The sequence below is a fragment of the Phocoena phocoena genome, chromosome 6 (assembly GCF_963924675.1).
Source record: "Phocoena phocoena chromosome 6, mPhoPho1.1, whole genome shotgun sequence".
In the NCBI taxonomy this organism is placed as follows: Eukaryota; Metazoa; Chordata; class Mammalia; order Artiodactyla; family Phocoenidae; genus Phocoena; species Phocoena phocoena.
In genome coordinates, this window is record NC_089224.1 from 79,516,952 (window position 1) to 79,538,594 (window position 21,643).

The 21,643-nt window shown below is 39.7% G+C and overlaps 1 protein-coding gene across 7 annotated transcripts in view; it reads left to right on the top strand.

Annotated features, from left to right (window-relative positions):
- MELK (maternal embryonic leucine zipper kinase) overlaps positions 1 to 21,643 on the top strand; it is a 77,264-nt gene that overhangs the window by 15,353 nt on the left and 40,268 nt on the right. For 4 of the 7 annotated variants that reach the window (XM_065878391.1, XM_065878394.1, XM_065878393.1 and 1 more), the window contains 4 exons: positions 410 to 553; positions 1,468 to 1,536; positions 3,302 to 3,394; positions 8,156 to 8,254. In XM_065878391.1, coding sequence (XP_065734463.1) covers positions 410 to 553; positions 1,468 to 1,536; positions 3,302 to 3,394; positions 8,156 to 8,254 — 405 coding nt within the window. The remainder of the gene's footprint in view (positions 1 to 409; positions 554 to 1,467; positions 1,537 to 3,301; positions 3,395 to 8,155; positions 8,255 to 21,643) is intronic. The other 3 variants (XM_065878395.1, XM_065878398.1, XM_065878396.1) reach the window with 2 other exon arrangements.

Genomic DNA, 21,643 nt, shown 5'->3' on the forward strand with positions numbered 1-21,643 from the left:
TTCTTTCTGGTATAGACTGAAAATCACTGATCTTCTGAATGGAGAAGCAATAATTGCTGCTGGGTTTTTGTTTGTTTCAAGTAACTACACTAAATGTGAGTGCATTAAGATTAGAATGGGTATTAATACTTTGCTATAAAAATATAAAAACCCTGAATGAACTTAAAATCACAGTGGTAGTTGGTTCTACTTCTACTTACTGGTAATAAAACTGCTCGAGACCAAAAACTGTTGTTCTCTTTCTTGGAATACTGAGAGTATATTTTTGAATGTGCCTTACTTAGTTTGTTCCCTTGCTTGTAAATTGAATTAATAATATCTCTGAGTTTGGTATAATTTTTTATTTTAAATTCCTCTGAAGCGATTTCTGTAAGTAGTAACAATATTTATGTGACTATTGCTCTTTAAGTATTGCCCTGGAGGAGAGCTGTTTGACTACATAATTTCCCAGGATCGCCTGTCGGAGGAGGAGACCCGAGTTGTCTTCCGTCAGATAGTGTCTGCAGTTGCTTACGTGCACAGCCAAGGCTTTGCTCACAGGGACCTCAAACCAGTAAGTGACTGCTTCACAGATGGTCACCTGAGAGTTCAACATCATTTACCTGTCATTACTAGGTTTCCAAATGTTCTTTCTGTTTAGAATTTGTCTGGGCTTTGCTTTTTGTTGTTGTTGTTCTATTCCTAATGTATCACTTCTTTTTCCTCCTTGACTTTTGACTCCTGGTAGGCTCTTCAGGTTAGACTTATTATTGGCATTCTTTTTCTCTGTCAATTATGTGTGACATTATAAATATCTTTGTAGTCAGCTGCAGAATATGAACCTCAGGGTTTTATTTCTAGGAAAGAAGAGTTGTAGTATTTTCTTTGAGAATATTGTCATTGAGTATTTTCCTCTCAATACTCTCTTCCTGACACCATCTTCCTTTAATTTTCATTCCATTATGCTTCAGAAAGGAACAGTTCGGTGGAATGAACAGACTCAACTTTTCAAGGACAGAATAAAAGTCTGTAGGCTCTGACTGATATGCATGATGGTGAACATGGATTTTAATGTTATTTGGTACTAGGGTTAGGGACCTAGAATTGGTCTAACAAGATATGGCAGTTTCTATCCTTTTCCCTCTGTTTCTATCCATTCCCTCTGTTTATATCCAACACTTTGATTTGAGTTCAAACTTGCTTTTTTTGTTCAAACTTGCTTTTGGCACACATTGTGTTTGCTTGTAGTTGAACCTCAGAGCACCAAAGAGAAAATGGTTTATGCTAATGTGTCTTGAGGGGAAGCAGGATAGTTATCAATATTCATCTTCTCTTCCCTTATGTTCTTGTCATTTCATTCTTTTTTAATGATTTTCATTCTTGTACCCACGCTGTTTAATATAAACAACCTTAAAGTGATTTTAGAAATAGCTAGAGGTGGGATGTGATATAAGGAAGACAGTTATGAAAATATCTTTGTTTTTTCAGGAAAATTTGTTGTTTGATGAAGATCATAAATTAAAGCTTATCGACTTTGGTCTCTGTGCAAAACCCAAGGTAAGTGCAGAGATAGAAATGCATTTATTTCCTTTGTCAGTGTACCTCTTAGTATGTTATCTTAGGCTGACTTCCACTTAGTCTTTATTGAGCCTGGTTGCATCCATTGAGAAGAATGTTCAATTTCATGGTTTTTATAAGTTCTCTAGATGATTTTAATATACAGCCAAGGTTGAAAACCACTGCTCTAGGTCCAGGGTTTGTCCTGCTGAAGACCCCATGGGTATGCTGTGAGAGAATTTACAGCACCTAGGTGACAGGAGGCCGTCACAGTGTGAATGCTGAATTGACCATGTTCTTGCAGTTAGAGTGTGTTGCCACTAGGTGATGCCTTTGTTGATTTAGATATGAGTTTTGGGAATTTAGTGCAAATCTGTTCTTTATTATCCAAATGGTTATATAACTAGCGGTTAGTTACGTTTTGAGAGACAATCCCTTTTCCTTCTAATAGAAGAAGGAAAAAGTCCATACGCACTTTAAAATTTATACCGTGATATATTTCTTTAATTTGCACTCCATAGTTAGGTACTGGTGTTCTCCAGCATACCTTCTCTTTGAGGTGACTTTGAACTTCTCCTGTGTGGCTGTTGTAGGAAGCTTCCTCCCGAGTTCTCTAATGATGGTATTCACAGTCTCTAAAATGAGCTGTCTACCCTCATTAAGGATGTTGAAATTTCAGACCTTTCTCAGCCCTTTGGAGTCCCATGATTATTTCCTGCCCCAATCAGAATTAGCTGCATGCAAAGGAGGCCAGATTTTGTCCCTTTGGCTGAATGTCTGATTCTTTCTGATTTTCCTCTCCTTCCCTTGGCTCTTCAGAGATTGTCAGTCGAGTCTTGTGTCTGGGAACCAAATGCTAGAAGGCATTTTTTTTCATCAGCAGGCAATAAAGATAAAGCGTACTTTGAGCAGATACGCTGGTTTTAAGTCATGTTCATCACAGGAGGCAGTGGAGAATGTGTGTGACAGACTCCCTTAGCCTTTATTTATGGCTGCCACAGATTCAACCCACACAGACACCATCTCAAAAAGCAGGGGTTGGCTGGGAGAGGGTGGCCTCAGCTTTCCTAAGATGAGGAGCTTACTTCTGGGTGTGTGTAGCAGTTGTAAATGAAATCTCACAATTTCACAAGTCATCTGCCATTTGTGGAACTCTGTATAACTGTTGGGCAGTGGTATCATTTTCATTATGTCTCCATATTTCTGTGGGAGACCAGAGGAGGTTGAGCAGATTCCTCATCTGAACAATCTGGAAGCTCAGGTCGTGATTTGTGTTATAACCGAGTCTAGAAAGCAGACTCCCAAGGCACTATTCTGTGCAGCATTTGCTCTCTTCCCTCTAGGGGAAAAGAAACTCTTCTGTATTTGTAAAGATTTGATATTGGAGGTAGGTTCCCATAGAGAAATAACCCTTTTTCCTTGAGTACTTGGGAGTGGGAAGACATGGGTGCTTGGATGTATGCTAAGCTGATTATTATGCTAATGGATGCCTAGGGAAGTACGAACCTGACTTGACTGAGCTAAGGGGAGAAGAATTTTTTTTGCGTCGGGTTGTCGTGGTATTGGAAATCAGAGAAGAGGAAGCCACATGTGCGTGCATGCACATAGGCAGAGTATTGAGTTGGCAGCAGAAGTCTTTTATTTTCATTATTTGGGGTAATTCTTCATCTAGCATCTCTCTGCTTGTGCTGAAGAATGTTTATCAGGGTTTTAATTTTCTTAAGGGCTCTAGTTAATAAGTGTTTCATTTTTGTCTTATTGGCAGGGTAACAAGGATTATCACCTACAGACATGCTGTGGGAGTCTTGCTTATGCAGCACCTGAGTTAATACAAGGCAAATCATATCTGGGATCAGAGGTAATTATTCACTGATTAATTCAATATATAACCAATGTATGTTTATTGGTGACCTGTAGTGAGTCAGGCCACTGTATGTTGAGGGTGTAATGAGGTAAGAAATAAACTTGTTAATCAAAGAGCTGTCTATTCAGAGAGTGAGATATGTAAAGTAATAAGTGAAATGAACAACTTGCAATAAATATAATAATACACAGTATACTTCTGAAACAAGGATATATTTCTGGTTGTCGTGGTTGCTTGTTGTGGTTGCTTTTCTGTTTAACTGTGCCATCGTTTTAGACTGATTAGTCCAGCCAGGTAGAACATGAGGCCAGGATTATAGGCGTAGTTTTCAGAGATGCTGGTTAGCACAGAGAAAACGTGTACTTTGTTCACAGCCAACTATTCAAGGCCAGCAGTCCCGTGTAAGAGGCCCAGGCTCAGAAGGCCTGGGCATTGCCTGCTTAACCACTGGCTACCGCGAGCTAGTCAGCCCCTTCCACTCTCTGGAGTACTGGTTTTGCTGATATTAGTATCATAAAACTAAAAAGGTTTAGTTGTCAGAAGATCTGGAAATGCTAGGTTGAACAGTTTTCTTTAGTTAAGGACATCTCCAAATCTTAATATGTTCCTGTACAGTGTCTTTTTTTTTTTTTTTGCGGTACGCGGGCCTCTCACTGTTGTGGCCTCTTCCGTTGCGGAGCACAGGCTCCAGACGCGCAGGCTCAGCAGCCATGGCTCACGGGCCCCGCTGTTCCACGGCATGTGAGATCTTCCCGGACCGGGGCACGAACCCGTGTCCCCTGCATCAGCAGGCGGACTCTCAACCACTGTGCCACCAGGGAAGCCCTGTACAGTGTCCTTTGAGAGTAGAACATCACAGACGGCAGCTAGTCTCAATTTTATGCACCTACAGAATCCACTTTTTACGTGGAGCATCTTTTGGAACTGGTGTTATGCCGGAGAAACTTTGAGATATGCTGGTTTACTTAATTTGTAACATGAGAAGATGGGGACTAACTTGTTTTTGGTGACCTTTTATTTGGATATAATCTCAAACTTACAGAATAGTCGCAAATGTGGAATGAGGAACTTCTGTATATATTTAGCCAAATTCATAATTGTTTATATTTTTCCCTATTTGTTTTATCATTCTCTATGTTTGTATGTATGTGTATTATTTTTTGAACCAACTGAGAGTAAGTTGGAGACATCATACCCCTTTATCATTAAATACCATGTATATATTTCCTAAAGGAAGGACTCTCTCTTTTATAACCACACTTTAGTTATTGAAATCAGAGAATTTAACATTGATACAATTTATTAAATATTTATTTATTTGGCTGCATCGGGTCTTGGTTGCGGTGCGTGGGCTCTTCGTTGCAGTGCGCGGGCTCCAGGGTGGGCGGGTTCAGTAGTTGTGGCACACGGACTCTAGAGCGCTTGGGCTTAGTTGCCCCGTGGCATGTGGGATCTTAGTTCCCCGACCAAGGATCGAACCTGCGCCCCCTGCATTGGAAGGTGGATTCTTAACCACTGGACCACCAGGGAAGTCCCTGATACAATTATTTAATCCACAATTCATATTCACATGGTGTTAATTGTACCAGTAAGGTCCTTTATAGCTATATTTTCCCTCTAGTCCAGGATTCCATTCAGGATCATGCATCGCATTGTTGTGTTTCTTTGGTCTTCTTTAATTTGAAAGAGTTCCTTAGGCTTTCTTTATCTTCATGACCTTGAAATCTTTGAGGAAGCCAGTTATTTTGTAAAATGTCCCTCAATTTGAATTTTTTTTTTTTTTAAGAATCAATTTTATTTACTTATTTTTGGTTGCATTGGGTCTTTGTTGCTTCAAGCAGGCCTTCTCTAGTTGTGTTGAGTGGGGACTACTCTTCGTTGCAGTGCACGGGCTTCTCATTGCAGTGGCTTCTCTTGTTGCGGAGCACGAGCTCTAGCGCACGGGCTTCAGTAGTTGTGGCACATGGGCTCAGTAGTTGTGGCTCACGGGCTCTAGAGCACAGGCTCAGTAGTTGTGGCTCACGGGCTTAGTTGCTCCGCGGCATGGGGGATCTTCCCAGACCAGGCCTCGAACCTGTGTCCCCTGCATTGGCAGGCGTATTCTTAACCACTGTGCCACCAGGGAAGCCCCCTTTTACTTTATGTCTCTATGAGTTTGACTATTCTAGGTACCTTGTATAGTAGAATCATACAATATTTTTTTGTGTGTGTGACTGCTTTATTTCACATAGTGTAATATCTTCAAGCTTCATCCATGTTGTGTATCAGAATTTTGTTCCTTTTTAAGCTTGAATAACATACCATTGCATGTATATATCACATTTTATTTTTCCATGCATCCGTGTGTAGACACTGGGATTGCTTCCACCTTTTGGTTATTGTGAATAATGCTGATAGAAACAAATATCTCTTTGAGACCTTGCTTTCAATTCTTTTGGATATACACCCAAATGTGGAATTGCTAGATCATATGGTAATTCTATTTTTAATATTTTGAGGAAATGCCATACTCTTTTCTGTAGTGGCAGCAACATTTTACATTCCCATAACAGTGCACAAGGGTTCCACATGATAGATCCTTTCACAAAAATCCTTTGGAGCGAATACTGTTACTCTGTTTCATAAGATAAAGAAGATGAAGAAATTGAGGCTCAGAAATTAAGTGCCTTTGCAGGGTCACAGCTGGCAACTATGGGTCAAGATTTGAACTGAGTGAGGCCTTACTGCACACCTCTACTCTTTGCACTGTTCCATTCAGTCTCCCAGAAGGAGTGGTAATCATATGCCTGATGCTCACAAGATTCCTAGAGGTCTGGTGATGAGGCCCTGCTGGTTTGAATGCATCAAGATTTTCCTATAGGATCTTGTTTTCTTATCCATTTTAGTTCAACTTTCTGTCCTTCTAGGACAGTTTCTTAAGGACAGTGTACCAAGGAATTGTCTGGGGGCACTTGTTAACATATGCAGAGCTCAGGGCTGTGCATGTTTAGAGTTTTTGGTTTTGTTTTCTGAGGTGGGGCTTTAGCAATCTTCATTCTAAAAAAAGTACTTTTGGTTATTCTGTTGCTTATGGTCCAGATCATGCTTTAAGGAATGTTCCATGGTAAACATCTCTAATTCATTTTGTAATTTCTCAGAGGAAGTGGTTTCAAACCCCTCTTCCCCCCCAGTTATTTATTTCTTATTTGGCAGTTGGTAGCTTATAGATTTACTTGTATTTTCTTTGGTTTATGGTTTTAGTTGATTCATTTATTCTCATATCCATTTCAAAACAGTGAAGTGAAGGTGCTTTGATGCATTAACTGAAGAATACTTTTTCTGCTTTTTTTTCTCTCTAGTAGGCTTTTGTAGATTTCTGTGGGGATGTTACTACTATTTTCTTCATCTTTTCCTTTAACCTCAGATGTAATCTCTCTTTTGACCTCTTCTTATGGCATTTGATGAGGCCATGTTAGCCCACTCTTCCCTGTGTAGTCTCTTTACCTTGACTATAACACCGTGGTCAGGAGTGCCATGCCGTCAAGACTCAATTTATAGATGAAGTATTTGATATCTTTCAGGCATAAATGGTTAATTTCTGACCTCCTGCAACTTGGAAGAAAAATCTGGTGTTTGCTTGAAAGTAAATTGTTCACTTGGGGCTTCCTAGTTGAGTCCTAATAATTTGATGCGATTTGGTAGGCAGGACTAGGTGTGAAATTTGTGTTATTTAGTATAGGTACTACCTAGATGTGTGATGCTGCTGAAGTTATTTTAACTCTATTTCTCCCCTCTGTCCTTTCGCCCCACCTTTTTTTTTCTTTAAACATGCTACATGCTGCCCTTTTACCTCTTAAAATTTTCCTAAGGTAAAGGCTAAGCTCCTTTCTGGGACTGTTTTTTCTTGCCCCCTCCCCCCCCTTTTAAAAAAAATTTTATTGGAGTATAGTTGCTTTACAATATCGTGTTAGTTTCTACTGTATCCTTTCTGGGCTTTTGAGATTTGTAGGGCTATTTGTGCTGGCAGGCTAATTTCTATTCTCGATCCTTGAAAAATCAATTGTTGAACTTTATTAAGGTGTCTCTACATAGAGAGGACTTTACAGTATAGCTTAGTTACATTTGCAGATTATCAGCAGTAAATTTTAAGACTTGTTTTGATATCCTCATGCATGTTTACATAATCCTCATATGTAATAAACCCTCAGTAGTACTATAGTTTTGTCTTTCAGAATCAGAGACCTAGGGACTTCCCTGGTTGTCCAGTGGGTTAGACTCTGCACTCCCAATGCAGGGGGCCCAGGTTCGATCCCTGGTCGGGGAACTAGATCCCGCATGCATGCCGCAATTGAAAAAAAAAAATGAAAAAGAAAAGATCCCCCATGCCACAGCAAAGATCCTGCATTCTGCAACTAAGACCCACTGCAGCCTAAATAAATTTAAAAAAGAATCAGAGACTTAGTCTCATCTTCTTCCTTATCATGCCGAATCCATCCAAGCCAACTAGAAATGATTTTCTATTGAGCATTAGAGGGGAGTGCACTGAACTAGTCACTCTGAACTGAACTGGTTACTGGTCAAGAGACCTACCTGGGTGGCCTGCCATTGACTGGGTGACTTTGGACAAGCCTTCCTTTCTGGGCTTCAGACTGTACAAGGAGCAGGTTGAATTGGAAGATTTCTGAGCTCTTTTCCAGCTCTGTGATGATTCCATGTAGTGCCCTTTTGAAATGCGTTCTAATTTTTAAAAAATTATTATTTTTTTCTCCTTCTCAGGCAGATGTTTGGAGCATGGGCATACTCTTATATGTACTTATGTGTGGCTTTCTACCATTTGATGATGATAATGTTATGGCTTTGTACAAGAAGATTATGGTGAGTATTACAAGGCACAGAATTTCATTGTAGAAGTTTTCTATATTGCAAACTATATGCTTCTATTTATAAAAGTACAAGAATAAGCAGAAGTAATGTATGCTGCTAGAAGTCAGGATAGTGGTTACTCTTGGAGGTGGTTAGTGACTGAAAGAGACACATGGTGGGGCTTCTGTTTGGTTTTTGATCTGGATGATGGTTATACTTGTACTCAGTTTTTGAAAACTTATCAAAGTATACCTTATGATAGGTGTACTTTTCTATATGAACATTATACTTCAGTAAGAAGCTTAACAAAACAAAAACAAGTGGGAAAGTAGACATGTAAGCTGATTTTTCTGGTAAGAGTTTTTGTTTTGTATCCTGAAATGATGCCTTAGTAAGTTGCTGTGTTAAATCACATTTTTGTTTATAGTTATGTTAAAATAAGAGAAACTGTTTCTTTTTGAAGGTAAAATTTGGCTTTAAGGTATAATAAAAGCACAGTTAAGAGTACTGTAAGCTTTGTTAAAATCATATATGTCAGAGATAGAAAGTAGATTTGTGGTTATGGGGCTGGCGGGGGAGGGGTGGAGTGGCAGTGGGGAGTGACTGCTAACGGGTGCAGGGTTTCTTTTTGGGTTGATGAAAACATTCTGGAATTAGATAGTGGTAATAATTACACAACTTTGTGACTATACTAAGAACCACTGAACAGTACACTTTAAAAGGGTGAATTTTATGTTATGTAAACTATATTCAGTTAAAAAAACTCAAAAATCATATATAGGAAGGAAAATAGTAAAATTCTTTTTAAAGAGTTAATATTCAAAGCAAGCTAACAAAAGAAGACATGTAAAGAGGAAGGGCACCATATTGTGTCCATAGCAAGCCAAAGTCAGACCAGCAGAGCAACTTCTCTGAATGTGGCTTGAATTCTGTACTGTTTAATAAATATTTCCTAAAGGTCTTCTTTGTATGAGATACTGAAAGACGTGAACAAAGATCTATGAAACTTCATCATTGTCTGCCAGATTTCTTGTTGGAGACAGATACAAGGCTATCTAAAAAGGGGAAAGGGTGAGGGGTGCCATTTTATAACAGCTTAAATGAAGTTAATACAGGAGTGGGTGTGGGATTTAGGAGAACATCTTATAGTAAGTGAAGTTTGAGCTGGGCTTTAAAAGAAGGTTAGAAGCACTTCAGAAAGGGTTGTGGGAGAGAGCATGCCTGGTAGGCAGTATCAGCCAAGGCGTAAGATGGGAGAAATGTGGGAAGAAATGGTCAGAAGTTTTATGTGGCTGGACCATTAGGTCTCTAACACCCTTTAGGTAGGGAGACTACCTACATCAGCTCTCATTTCTGGAAAGTAGCACACAGAATTGAAAGTGGTAGAACCAGTTGGCTCTTTGCCTACCCTACTGAACAACCAAGTCTGAGGGCACTGAGCTCAATCTGCAGTTATTTTATTTATTTGACTTAATAGTTTTTCCTGTATCCCACCCTGGAAAAAGCTTTAAAATCAGTGCCAAAACTGCAAGGGTAGTTTTGGGAAGTGATGGAATTGCAGTGGTTCCAATTTCTTGAAGGCTGAGGAGCTCTGATTCTACAGGATCAAAGAGAAGTCATGTTAGCAGTAGCTGTTGCCACTGTTTTGGGGAACGGTGAGTGCTTGTGCTTCTCCTTGGGGAGGGGAGATGGATGGGGCAGTGGGCTGGAGGCCAACCTCCTGGAGCCTGCTGGGGTAGCCAAGACAGCCCGTATTTCCTCCCATCTCTTCTCACAAAGCCTCCCCTAAACTTTGCAGGGTAGCAGTTGTTGCCTTGGCTCTGCTTCCTGCCTGTGACAGCAGTTCCTGACCTCACAGAGCCACATTCCCCGTGTCAACAACAGGATACAGGGAGGGTAGTGTTAGGATTGCTTTGTAGTTTCAGCTTTAGTTAACAGATGTGGAGTGGGAAGGAGGCTTGGTCTTTGGGCAGCTCAGTAACAATTTTCCAGTTACACTTTCTAAAAACATTAGGTTGACCTCTTGAGTTATTCCCTCTTTTTGCTGCTCTTTCTATAAAGTAGAGCTCTGTTTTTTGTTCTGAAAATAACTTTAGTATTACAAGCTACTAGTATGTTTTCCCATATTTTTTTTTTGCTGGGGGTACTGCATGCCAGAGAATAAACTGACCGACAAGGTTCTCCAAAGATGAAGTAGAATTGGATCTGTTTGGTGTTATAGCATGAAATCTTATACCTTCTAGAATTCTAGAAAGACGGTGTGGGGACACATGATCATAGAATTTCCTTGTTGGAAAGGATCTTACCAATCATGTTTTCTCCTCTCTGCTTCTTGTTTCATATTTAAATCCTCACTAAAACATCTCTTGCCCTGGCTATGTCTAGGTAATCTCTCTCAGGGCGGGGGAAGCCTTAGCTGATGGACTTAGCGCAGTGGTTCACAACCCCGGCAGCATACCAGCATCTCTTGGGGTGCTTTAAAAAATATAGGGTCCAACTTCTGGAGCAGTTAAATCAGAATCTCATTGGTATTTTTAAAATCCAGGATCTCTACTTTCTATCTGTGGACTTTGGCAAATTACTTAGCTTCTCTGTGTGTCAGCTTCTTCATGTGTAAAATGGGTGATAGTATTCATAACATAGTGATGTTAGGATTAAATGAGTTAGTTCATTTATCGTAGTGCTCAATAAATGTTAGCTATTATTATTTTTAATGAAAGGCCCAACAATCTTTTTTTAAAAAAATATTTATTTATTTATTTGGCTGTGCTGGGTCTTAGCCGCGGCACGCAGGATCTTTGTTGCCGCATGCGAAATCTTCTTTGCAGCGTGCGGGATCTTCTTTGCGGCATGCAGGATCTTTAGTTGCAGCATGTGGGCTCTTTTAGTTGTGGCATGTGGGATCTAGTTCCCTGACCAGGGATCGAACCCGGGCCCCCTGCATTAGGAGGGTGGAGTCTTAACCGCTGGACCACCCGGGAAGTCCTAGCTATTATTATTGACATACGTTTCTAAATTTGGTTTGCCAGTATTTTGTTCAGGACTTAAAATTTGTTCAGAGATTAATATGTAGTTTTCCTTTCTAGAACTATTTTGTTTGTTGTTGGTTTCAAGATTTTACTAGCTACATAAAGTTGATTGGGAGTATTCTTCCTTTTACTGTTTCTTTTCTTGTGTGCATGTGTGGGGGCAGTATAAGGTTGGAATTTTGGGGTGTTATGGAATGTGCTTGAAAGTCCATCTCCACCAGTGACTTCTTTATGGGAAGATTTAAAAATAGTAAGTCAGGTCACATCCCTTTATTGGAAGCTCTCCAGTGGCTTCTTTTCCATTTCACTCAAGTACTACAAGCCAGAGTTCACCCTGTGGGCTGTAGGTGTTATCCTAGGTGAACTGGCCTCCCATTATCTCAGTGCCCTCACTGCTTACTCATCTTAGGATGAAATTCTTAAATCTTAAGTTCAGTCTAGTTACTGAACACCTAATCTGTGCCAGGCACTTTTCTAGATGCTTGGGATATATCAGTGAATAAAACAGATGGAAGGTCCCTGCCCTCATGGAGTTTATATTGTAGTGGTAGGGAAAAAATAGTGGTGGTGGTGGAAAAAGATAGTAAGCATAACAAACAAATTATATTAAAAGATGATATTTGCTTTGGAAAAATAATTGGGCAGGGTAAAGAGGAATCAGGAGAACAGATGGGGAGGGGTGTGGAGGGAAGAGAAGGGCTGGTTGCATTATTAAATATTAAATAAGGTGGTCAGAGGTGAGATTTGTGCAAGACTTGAAGGAGGTGAGAGTGTTAGTCAAGAGGCTATCAAGGAAGAGAATGTTTCAGGCAGAGGAAGCAGAGCAAAGGCTAGTAGGTAGAAGCATGCCTGGTGTAGTCAAGGGAGGGCAGAGGGCTAGTGCCACTGGAGTAGAGTAAATGAGGAGAGCCGTAGGAAATGAAGTCTCAGGGGACAGGAGCTCCAACTGCCTTGGGCTCCGTAGCTGTCACAAGGATTTTGGCTTTTTCTCCAAATGAAATGGGGAGCCACTAGAGGTTTTTTTTTTTTTTTTTAATACATTTATTTATTTAATTTATTTATTTTTGGCTTCATTGGGTCTTTTGTTGCTGTGCACGGGCTTTCTCTGGTTGCGGCGAGCGGGGGCTACTCTTCTTTGCAGTGCACGGGCTTCTCATTGCAGTGGCTTCTTTTGCTGTGGAGCACGGGCTCTAGGTGTGCAGGCTTCAGTAGTTGTGGCACCCGGGCTTCAGTAGTTGTGGCTTGCGGGCTCTAGAGTGCAGGCTCAGTAGCTGTGGTGCACGGGCTTAGTTGCTCTGTGGCATGTGGGATCTTCCCAGACCAGGGCTCTAACGCATGTCCCCTGCATTGGCGGGTGGATTCTTAACTACTGTGCCACCAGGGAAAAGCCCCCACTAGAGGGTTTTGAGCAGAAGAGAGACATGGTCTGGTTTAGATTTTATCAGGACCACAGTGGCTACTGTGTGGAAGGAAATAGGCTACAAGGAGCCAAGAGGAGAACCATGGAGACTGGTGAGGAGGATATTGTATATTGTAGTAATTTTCAGATAAGAGATGGTGGTCATTGAGGTAGTGAGAAGTGGTTGGATTCTGGGTATCTTTTTTATTTTTTGGCTGTGCTGCGTGGCATGTGGGATCTTAGTTCCCCAACCAGGGATCAAACCCTTGCCCCTTGCAGTAGAAGCATGGAGTCTTAACCACTGGACCACCAGGGAACTCCCTCAGGGTGTCTTTTTTAAAAAAATATATTTTAAAATTAACATAGAGTAAAATAATTTTTCGTGTGTAACAGGTCTACGAATTTTAACACACGTATAGATTCATGTAGCCACCACATAGTCAGGATATATGTTTAGACTAATCTGTTGTGTTTTGAAGGTATAGCTAACATAATTTGCTGATGGATGGGATGAGGGGAGTAACCTGAGCAACTGGAAAGTTGGAGCTGCCATCAACTGAGATGGAGAAGACTCCTGGTAGTCAGGGATGATAAGGAGATCAGTTTTGAACATAAAGAATGTGTCTATTTTGTCGAATTTTTCAAATTTCTTGGCATAAGTTTGTTTATTTACCCAGTGACAAAGTGTATATCAGATTTTTATGTATTTTTTTTCAGATTAGTTTATAATATATAAGGAATCTTATATTTTATTTATCTATGCTACCCCCTTCCCAGATTTTTCATACAAATGGTAGCATACCACGAACACTGTTCTGTATCTTGTCTTCTTCTCCTAACATGTGTCTTGGAAATCACACCATTTCATACCCAGCTCAGAACCTTTTCATAGAATTCACTTCACAGAATTGCAGTGTATATATGTACCTTAATTTATTTAACCAGTCCTAGGTTAATGGGTATTTAAGTAGTTTCTAAGTGGTCATTTTGTACATTGTGAATATATCTGTAAGAAAATTCCTGGAAGAGTTACTGGGTCAAAGGGTATGTAAATTAGTAATTTTATTAGATATTGCCAAATTGCTTCCCAGCAAAGTTCTATCAATTTATACAACTACCAGCAGTAGCATGAAAATGCCTATTTCTCCATAATCCCATCAATATAGTATGTCACCTTTTTCTATGTTTAAGATTTTTTTTTGGCTATGCAGGAATTGTTTTATTTTTTTTTGGTCAAATTTATCAGTCTTTCATTGTCATATTTGGAAAGGCTTTCCTACATAGATTATTTTTTAAAATTCCCATGTTTCCTTCTAGCATTTAAAAAAAATTGTTTTTTACATTTAAATATTTGATTCACTTGGAATTTGCTTTGCTGTTGTTTCTTGCCTTTAAACATCACTAAAAAAATTGTAGAGATTTGTTTTCATATTCTGGATCCTTGTTTTTAAAAATCTTGTAATTGTGATGACAATGTAGCCGTATGTACTTCGGTTTGAGGTTCACTGTTAGCAGTAATGTGCATAAGTGTATTTCAAATAGTCTTGATAATTTCAGGTTTTAAGACCACTTGTTAGATCTTATTGGGTCTCTTTTTTAAAAAAAATAAATTTATTTATTTATTTTTGGCTGTGTTGGGTCTTTGTTGCTGTGCGCGGGCTTTCTCTAGTTGCGGTGGCTTCTCGTTGCGGAGCATGGGCTCTCGGCACACAGGCTTCAGTAGCTGTGGCACACAGGCTCAGTAGGTGTGGCTCGCAGGCTCTAGAGCGCAGGCTCAGTAGTTGTGGAGCACGGGCTTAGTTGCTCCACGGCATGTGGGGTCTTCCCGGACCAGGGCTCGAACCTGTGTCCCCTGCACTGGTAGGCGGATTCTTAACCACTGTGCCACCAGGGAAGCCCCTAGGTCTTTTTTTAACCTTGTGTTTTGGCTGATGGCCTCACACTAAGAGTAAAGGTGTCAGCTCTGTTATTGTTGTTTGCTTGTGCTTGTAGCAAACAAACAACCTTTCATCTATGGTTTCTATGCAAGAATCTTTTAAAACCAGTTGGCTATTTTGTGAAGATTTAGTTTAGTTAAACCAGATACTATGATCTGTAAATCCATTTAACTGGGCACAGTAGTTCACAATAGGCACAGAGTGGTGCAAGGTAGAGCCACTGTCACCTGTCATGTGTCACTGTCACAGTCAAGGAAGAATGACTTCATTCTGTAGTTTATGTAGGGACTAGTGAGGGTGCCATTGCCAATCCATATACTAAATTTTAATAAAGCTTAATTTTTGTCTTATTTTTTAGATAGAAATGAAAGTCCTAATATATTCTTTCCATGCCCTAGTGTGTCTTCTTACATGCCTTTGAAGACCCCCAATCAAGAATAATGAGTGGTCAACTCTACATATTCTTTAGATGGTCTCTCAATTAATATAACCCCTCTCAGCCAAGTTATTGAATATCAGTAAATTAGGGATTATTCTCCCGGGAAATTTACTGAAGTTATGGCTGAGCTGAATAAGGGCAAAAGCAAATGTCAGTATAACTGGTGCAGGAATTGACATCCTTCTGTGAACATTGAGTCTTCCAAGGATACTTGATTTCTTGGTGATGAGTATTTGGGAATTGCAGTAAAACATTATACTGTAAAGGATGACTGTAATAGGGAGTTCCCTGGTGGTCAGGGAACTGGGAAGTGAGATCTCATAATCTGTAAGGATGACTATAATAATTTTATCCAAGAAAAATTTTGAATACTTGCCTTGATCATGCAAAAGTCTCAATAAAGATGTCTGACTTTGAGCAATCTACCTTCCATATACCCTGTAGATATATACCTAGTAAAACAAAATGAGGTGTGGATTTACTAACTATAAACTTTGTAGAATAATTATATCTCCTTTATAGCAATGATTATACAGGGCTATAATTCTTGATTTGTGATGTTAAAATGATGTAATCCACATGTAAGAAGAATACTTGGCAGGAAGGCATGCATTCAGTTCTTTCAAGTCATACCCAGGCATTAGGAGCAAGTTAAACAGAAGGGTAGGTAGGCAGGGAGTGGGGGGGGGGTTCGGGGGGTGGGGACATATCTTTGTTTTATCATATTGAAAAGTACTAACTGTTCTGTCAAGAAATCATTCCTCCCAAACCTCACTCTTGAGTAAGTAGCATAATGTACAATTCTATAGATGTGTGAATAGCTAAGAGTCTGTGTTGGAGCTTAATTTACTCCTTTCTAGAGTGCTAAATGCAAGGAAAGTTTGGTTAAAATCTTTTTTTTTTTTTTTTTTGCGGTACATGGGCCTCTTACTGCTGTGGCCTCTCCCGTTGCAGAGCGCAGGCTCAGCGGCCATGGCTCACGGGCCCAGCCGCTTCGCGGCATGTGGGATCCTCCCGGACTAGGGCACGAACCTGTGTCCCCTGCATCGGCAGGCGGACTCCCAACCACTGCGCCACCAGGGAAGCCCACTTGTCTTGTTCTTGATCTTAGAAAAAGCTTCAGTCTTCCACCACTGAGTATGATGTTAGCTATGGATTTTTCATATATGGCTTTTACTATGTTGAGGTAGTTTCCTCCTGTTCCTAGTTTGTTGAGTATTTTTATCATGAAAGGGTGTTGAATTTTGTCAAATGTTTTTTCTGCATTAACTGACATGATCATGGTTTTCACCTTCATTCTGTAAATGTGGTCTATCACATATATTGATTTGTGTATGTTGAGCCAAACTTGCGTTTCAAGAATAAATCCTACTTGGTCATGGTGTATAAATCTTTTAATATGCTGTTGAATTTGGTTTGCTAGTAATACTTTTTAAAAAAGTAGAATAATAAAATTTTGTGTGAGTCTTGAATCTCTAAAGCTGATGTGGAAAGTGGGGGAGGTGCCTTCAGCAGGCCAGGTCTGAGTCTCTATCTCTAGATATACAGAAGTAGAGTTCTGTGCTTATTTGGGTTGTGCTGAAGTCTCCTCTGCCTAGAGCATCTACATCAGTCTTTTTTTGTTGTTGGAATTTTTTGCTTTTCTCCCCCAGTTCCTTTTTTTTTCCTCCAGGGAGATAGAGCATTCTGAAGTATGTGTTCTTCAAATTTTTGTGACCCTTGCACATGGTTGCTTATTCTTACTCTATTACAAAAGTAATACTAAACATTCCTGAGTTTTTCTTATTTGCCAGACTCTGCTGTGAGTGAGGTAGTTGCTATTATTGTCCCCCTCTTATGGATGAGGAAACTAAGGGGCAGAGACCTTACATAACTTACTCAGGGTCTTATAGCTAGTAAGTGGCATAGCTGGGATTTGAACTCAGCTAGTCAAGCTCAGAGCCCGTTCTCATACCACCATGAGATATTGTTTCTTATCTCTGTAGTTGCTAGTCTCAAGAGAATCGTAGACTCCCAGAGCAGAAAGTGATCCCCATCCCAAGCTTCTTTTTGTGTCCATTAACTTGGGAATGTTCCCAGACATCCCAACTTTTCAGATTTACCAGGACTATATTTACCAGTTCTCCTAATTCATATTAGGTATTGTGCATCAGTTTTTCTACTCAATTTAGGTGTCACCCCTGGTAGAGCAACTTGTTCTCATTTTCTTTATCAGTAGTGTTAAAGCATTGCCGTAGTCAATTATTTCCAAGGTCCAGTCCATCTCTGAATAGCTTTAAGTTCTCTGACTTCTATTTATTCACATTCAGTTTTCCTTGTTTGTTTCAGCCTAGTATTCTCCTCTGTTGATATTTTGAATCTTGATTCTGATCTCATGTAGTATCAGCTGTCCTTGCCAGGATTGTGACATTTTGTACATTTCTTAAATATCTCTAATCCAAGTTGTTGATGAAAAAACTGAATAGAGGGCTTCCCTGGTGGCGCAGTGGTTAAGCATCTGCCTGCCAATGCAGGCAACACAGCTTTGAGCCCTGGGCCAGGAAGATCCCACATGCTGCAGACCAACAAAGCCTGTGCGCCACAACTCCTGAGCCCATGTGCCACAACTACTGAAGCCCATGTGCCTAGAGCCTGTGCTCTGGAACAAGAGAAGCCACTGCAATGAGAAGCCCGCACACCGCAACGAAGAGTAGCACCTGCTTGCTGCAACTAGAGAAAGCCCGCATGCAGCAACGAAGACCCAGTGCAGCCAAAGATAGATAGACAGGCAGATAGATAGATATTTTTAAAAATTTTTTAAAAAACAACAACTGAATAGATCTAGACCACCCCTAAGTGTTCTCGGTTTTTAGCCTGTATCAGATACGCTTAAGCAAGATTTTGTGGTTTTATCCACAAAGATAAAATAAGTGACTGTTATTACCTTACTGAAATTAAGCTACACTATATCTGTGGTGTTCCTCATTTACTGACTTAACTCTAAGCTTGCTTTTTTTTTTTTTTAACCTATCTGGACCCAAACTTCTATGCTATTTATTTGCCTTCATTTGCTATTACTGCGAGTTCACATTCATATGGCAGCCATGGAATTAATGCTCCTAATTATTATTATTATATATATATAATATATAATATATATTATAAATATATATAAGTATATATGTATATATTTTTTTGGGGGGGGGGGCCGCGCTGCGTGGCTTGTGGGATCTTAGGTCCCCAACCAGGAATCAGACCTGGGCCCATGGCAGTGAAAGTCCTAACCACTGGACCTCCAGGGAATTCGTGATGCTCATAATTATTAATGTACTGTTTCACCAATACGAGGTGAGTGTACCAACATACAAACTTCAGTGTTCTCTACTTTTATTTATTTATTTGAGTACACTAGTGGATCCTGGATGAATCCTTTGGGGGAGGGGACTTATCCCAAGATAATATAAAATTGTTACATCCTAATAGTAGATATTAGATCCAAGTTTTGATATTTTTGGTAAATCAAATGTTTCTTCGGTACAATGAGTATGGTAGAAAATGTCTAATTCTTGTTCAATAGAGATTTAGCCTTCCTAATTAATATTATTTACTAATACTGTATATTCTTTGTTTCTCCTACTCTGAATTTCATTTTTTTTTAGTTTTTCATGTATTTGCAAGTTGAAAATTGATTCAGATTAGGACTTTTATGCATTATTATGGAATTTAATTTCACACATTATAGATTTTGAAATTTATTGTAATCTTGGCTCAGAACTATTGTTCCGAGTCACAGTGTAATACAGTCTGCTGGTTGAATCTAATTAAGGTGTCGTATCACTTGCATGCAGTATGTATCTTTGCCTAGAATGTTCTAAAATTCCTCACTTGGGAATAACACTTCCCTCAGTTCTTGGTTTGATTGAAAAACCCAGCAATATTTGACACACTGTATGTAACTCTTGTTTAAGAGGCAGACTTTGTTTATCTTTTGTGTTTGTTGACTATTTTAAGCAAAATGCTAAACTGCAGTTTCCAGCATGGTTACTAATAGACTGAGTATTAATCTTATTAATGTTGCATATTCATCTGCTGTCATTGCATTCAAAGACAAGCGTGACTGTATTCCAGTTCTGGGTACACAAATATTAAGGAAATATAACTAATTTAGTAAATGAAAGTTGAGTAGCTTGAAAGTAAAATTGCTTTCTAACAAGTATAATTTATAATTTTAAAGAAAATGAGCAAGTTATCTCTTTATGAGATAATACTTTACAATTATAGGGTTGACTGCAGTACTATTATTATGTGTTGGAGAGGTTGATCACCTGCCTTTCTTAGTACTGTATGAAAAAACAAACAATTTCAAGCCCATTAGTATTCCCAGGATTATCTCACTTATTAGCACACAGATCTTTTTTCCTCCTCCCACTTGGTTTCTCCCTCTATTACCTGTTTCTTAATCTCATTTGCAAGGTAATCAGCCCTTAAATAAACAAGAATTCTCCAAAGATTGAGCAGAAACCAGGGTTAAGGGGCACAGGCCTGGTTAACACAGGGCCTTTTGTGAAGATGCTCTTCCCCAGCAGAATTGTTCCTCTCAAGGCCTTTTCTATTTGATCCTTAGATATATACTTTCAGTATTTAAATAAGGAGCCTTTCTCCCTGTCTATTTCTAGGTATCCTTAGAACTTCCAGTGTGGTACAATAGAAAAAGTATTGTATCTCTCTTCTAGTCCTGTCTCTACCCCTTTATTGCTCTATAACAATGTTTCTCAACTTTGGCACCATTGACATTTTGGACTAGATAATTCTTTGTTGTGGGGGACCGTGTATTGTGGGATGTTTAGCAGCATCCCTGGCCTCTACCCACTAGATGCCAGTAGCAGCCCCCAAATTATGACTATCAGAAATGTCTCCAGACACTGCCAGATGTCCCCTGGGGGACAAAAATCACCTCCAGTTGAGAACCAGTGCCTTACAGCATTGAACAGGTATTTGATTTCCCTGGCTGAGACAGTTTCCACATCTGTGTAATGTAGTTAGTAATCCCTGCCTACTGCACAGGATAAAATATATGTACAAGTGCTTTGTGTGTTTTTAAGTACTGTGTACAAATAAGAGGTTGGGTAAGCCTGGCAGCAGAACTCAGCTCTGGACTTTATTTCTGCTAGTACTTCAGTGTAGAGAATGAAGCTGAGAATGTCAGGTCTTGGTGATGGGGCACAGGCCTCATGCTTTGTTTGTCTATAGTACTCTATAGAGCTGTTCTGTTCAAATGGAGAAAGTGGGTGGGTATGTTTCAGGAGGTGATGTGAGCAGGACATGACTAGTTGATGTGTTCTTACCAGGCAATGCTGAGATCCTGAGGCAGCTGCAGTGGGGCAAAGCTCTTTTGAGAGGGCATGTGCATCCTCAGAATGACTCTAGCCTTTCTTACTGTACTGAATATTTAGCACCCTGGCATGCATGGCTTTGCCAACATGCCATCTTTGCTCTGTTACCTTTTTGAGTAGCCCTATCTTCCCCTCCTATTTATTTCAAATTGAACAAACATTTATTGTCTCTTATGTGCAAGGCATTGGTCCAAGTGCTTTCACATACATTCTCTTCCATTCCTTTTATAACCCTGTAAGTGGCATTACTATACTTGTTTCACAGTAACAGTAGTAATAGTAGTAGTAGTAATAGTAATAGTAGTGGAGGCAGCAGCAATAGTAGAAACTAGACGGTATTGAGTTCTTACTCTGTGCGTGTGCTAAGTGCTTTATATGTATTAAATCATTGAGTGCTAGCAACAATTTATGGAGTTGATACTGTTATTATACTTCTTTTTACAGATGAGGAAACTGAGGCACGGCAAGGTTAAATAGCTCATCCACACAGCTAGTAAGTGGTAGACCCTGGATTTGGATCTAGGCAATTTGTCTCCAGAGCCTACTCTTAGGAAACAGGGTCAGAAAGATGACATAACTTGTACAAGCTCAAGGAGCGAATGAAAGGCAGACTAGGATTCAAACATAATGTATGACTCCAGTCTCTGCCTGTTTCCAGTGTGCCAAGCACCACACTTCTCATTTACTTATCCTCCCTGCCTCTCTCTGGATAGGATTGCTTCTATGATGCTAACTTACAGCACAGCACAGGGGATCTATTAAAAGATACTTCGTGAATTCAAGTTGGGATGATAAAAGGGGTGATAAATAAGAGGCAAAGAGGAACTTGGAATCAGCCTCGTGGAGCTCTTGTCATTCAGTGCTTTGGTCTGAAAATTCATTTTTACATCTGATTTCTATAGAATTCTGCTACTTTTAGTTAAGAATGCTTTTGTTTTGGATGGTAGTTTTTGAATTTAAAGGCATAACATTTATTTTATTACATAGTTCTGGTTATGGACCTGTTATCTGTGTGTTGGAGCAGACCAGAAAGGTCTAGAACCTGGAACCAGATTTATCCTCGGGGTGGGCAGGTGATGATAGGAGAGAGGTAATGCAAGTAAGTTAAACTCTTATAGATGGTATATTAGTTTCCTAGGGTTGTTGTCACAAAGTACTACAAGATGGTGGCTTAAAACAACAGATATTTATTCTCTCACAGTTCTGGAGGCTAGTCTAAAATCAA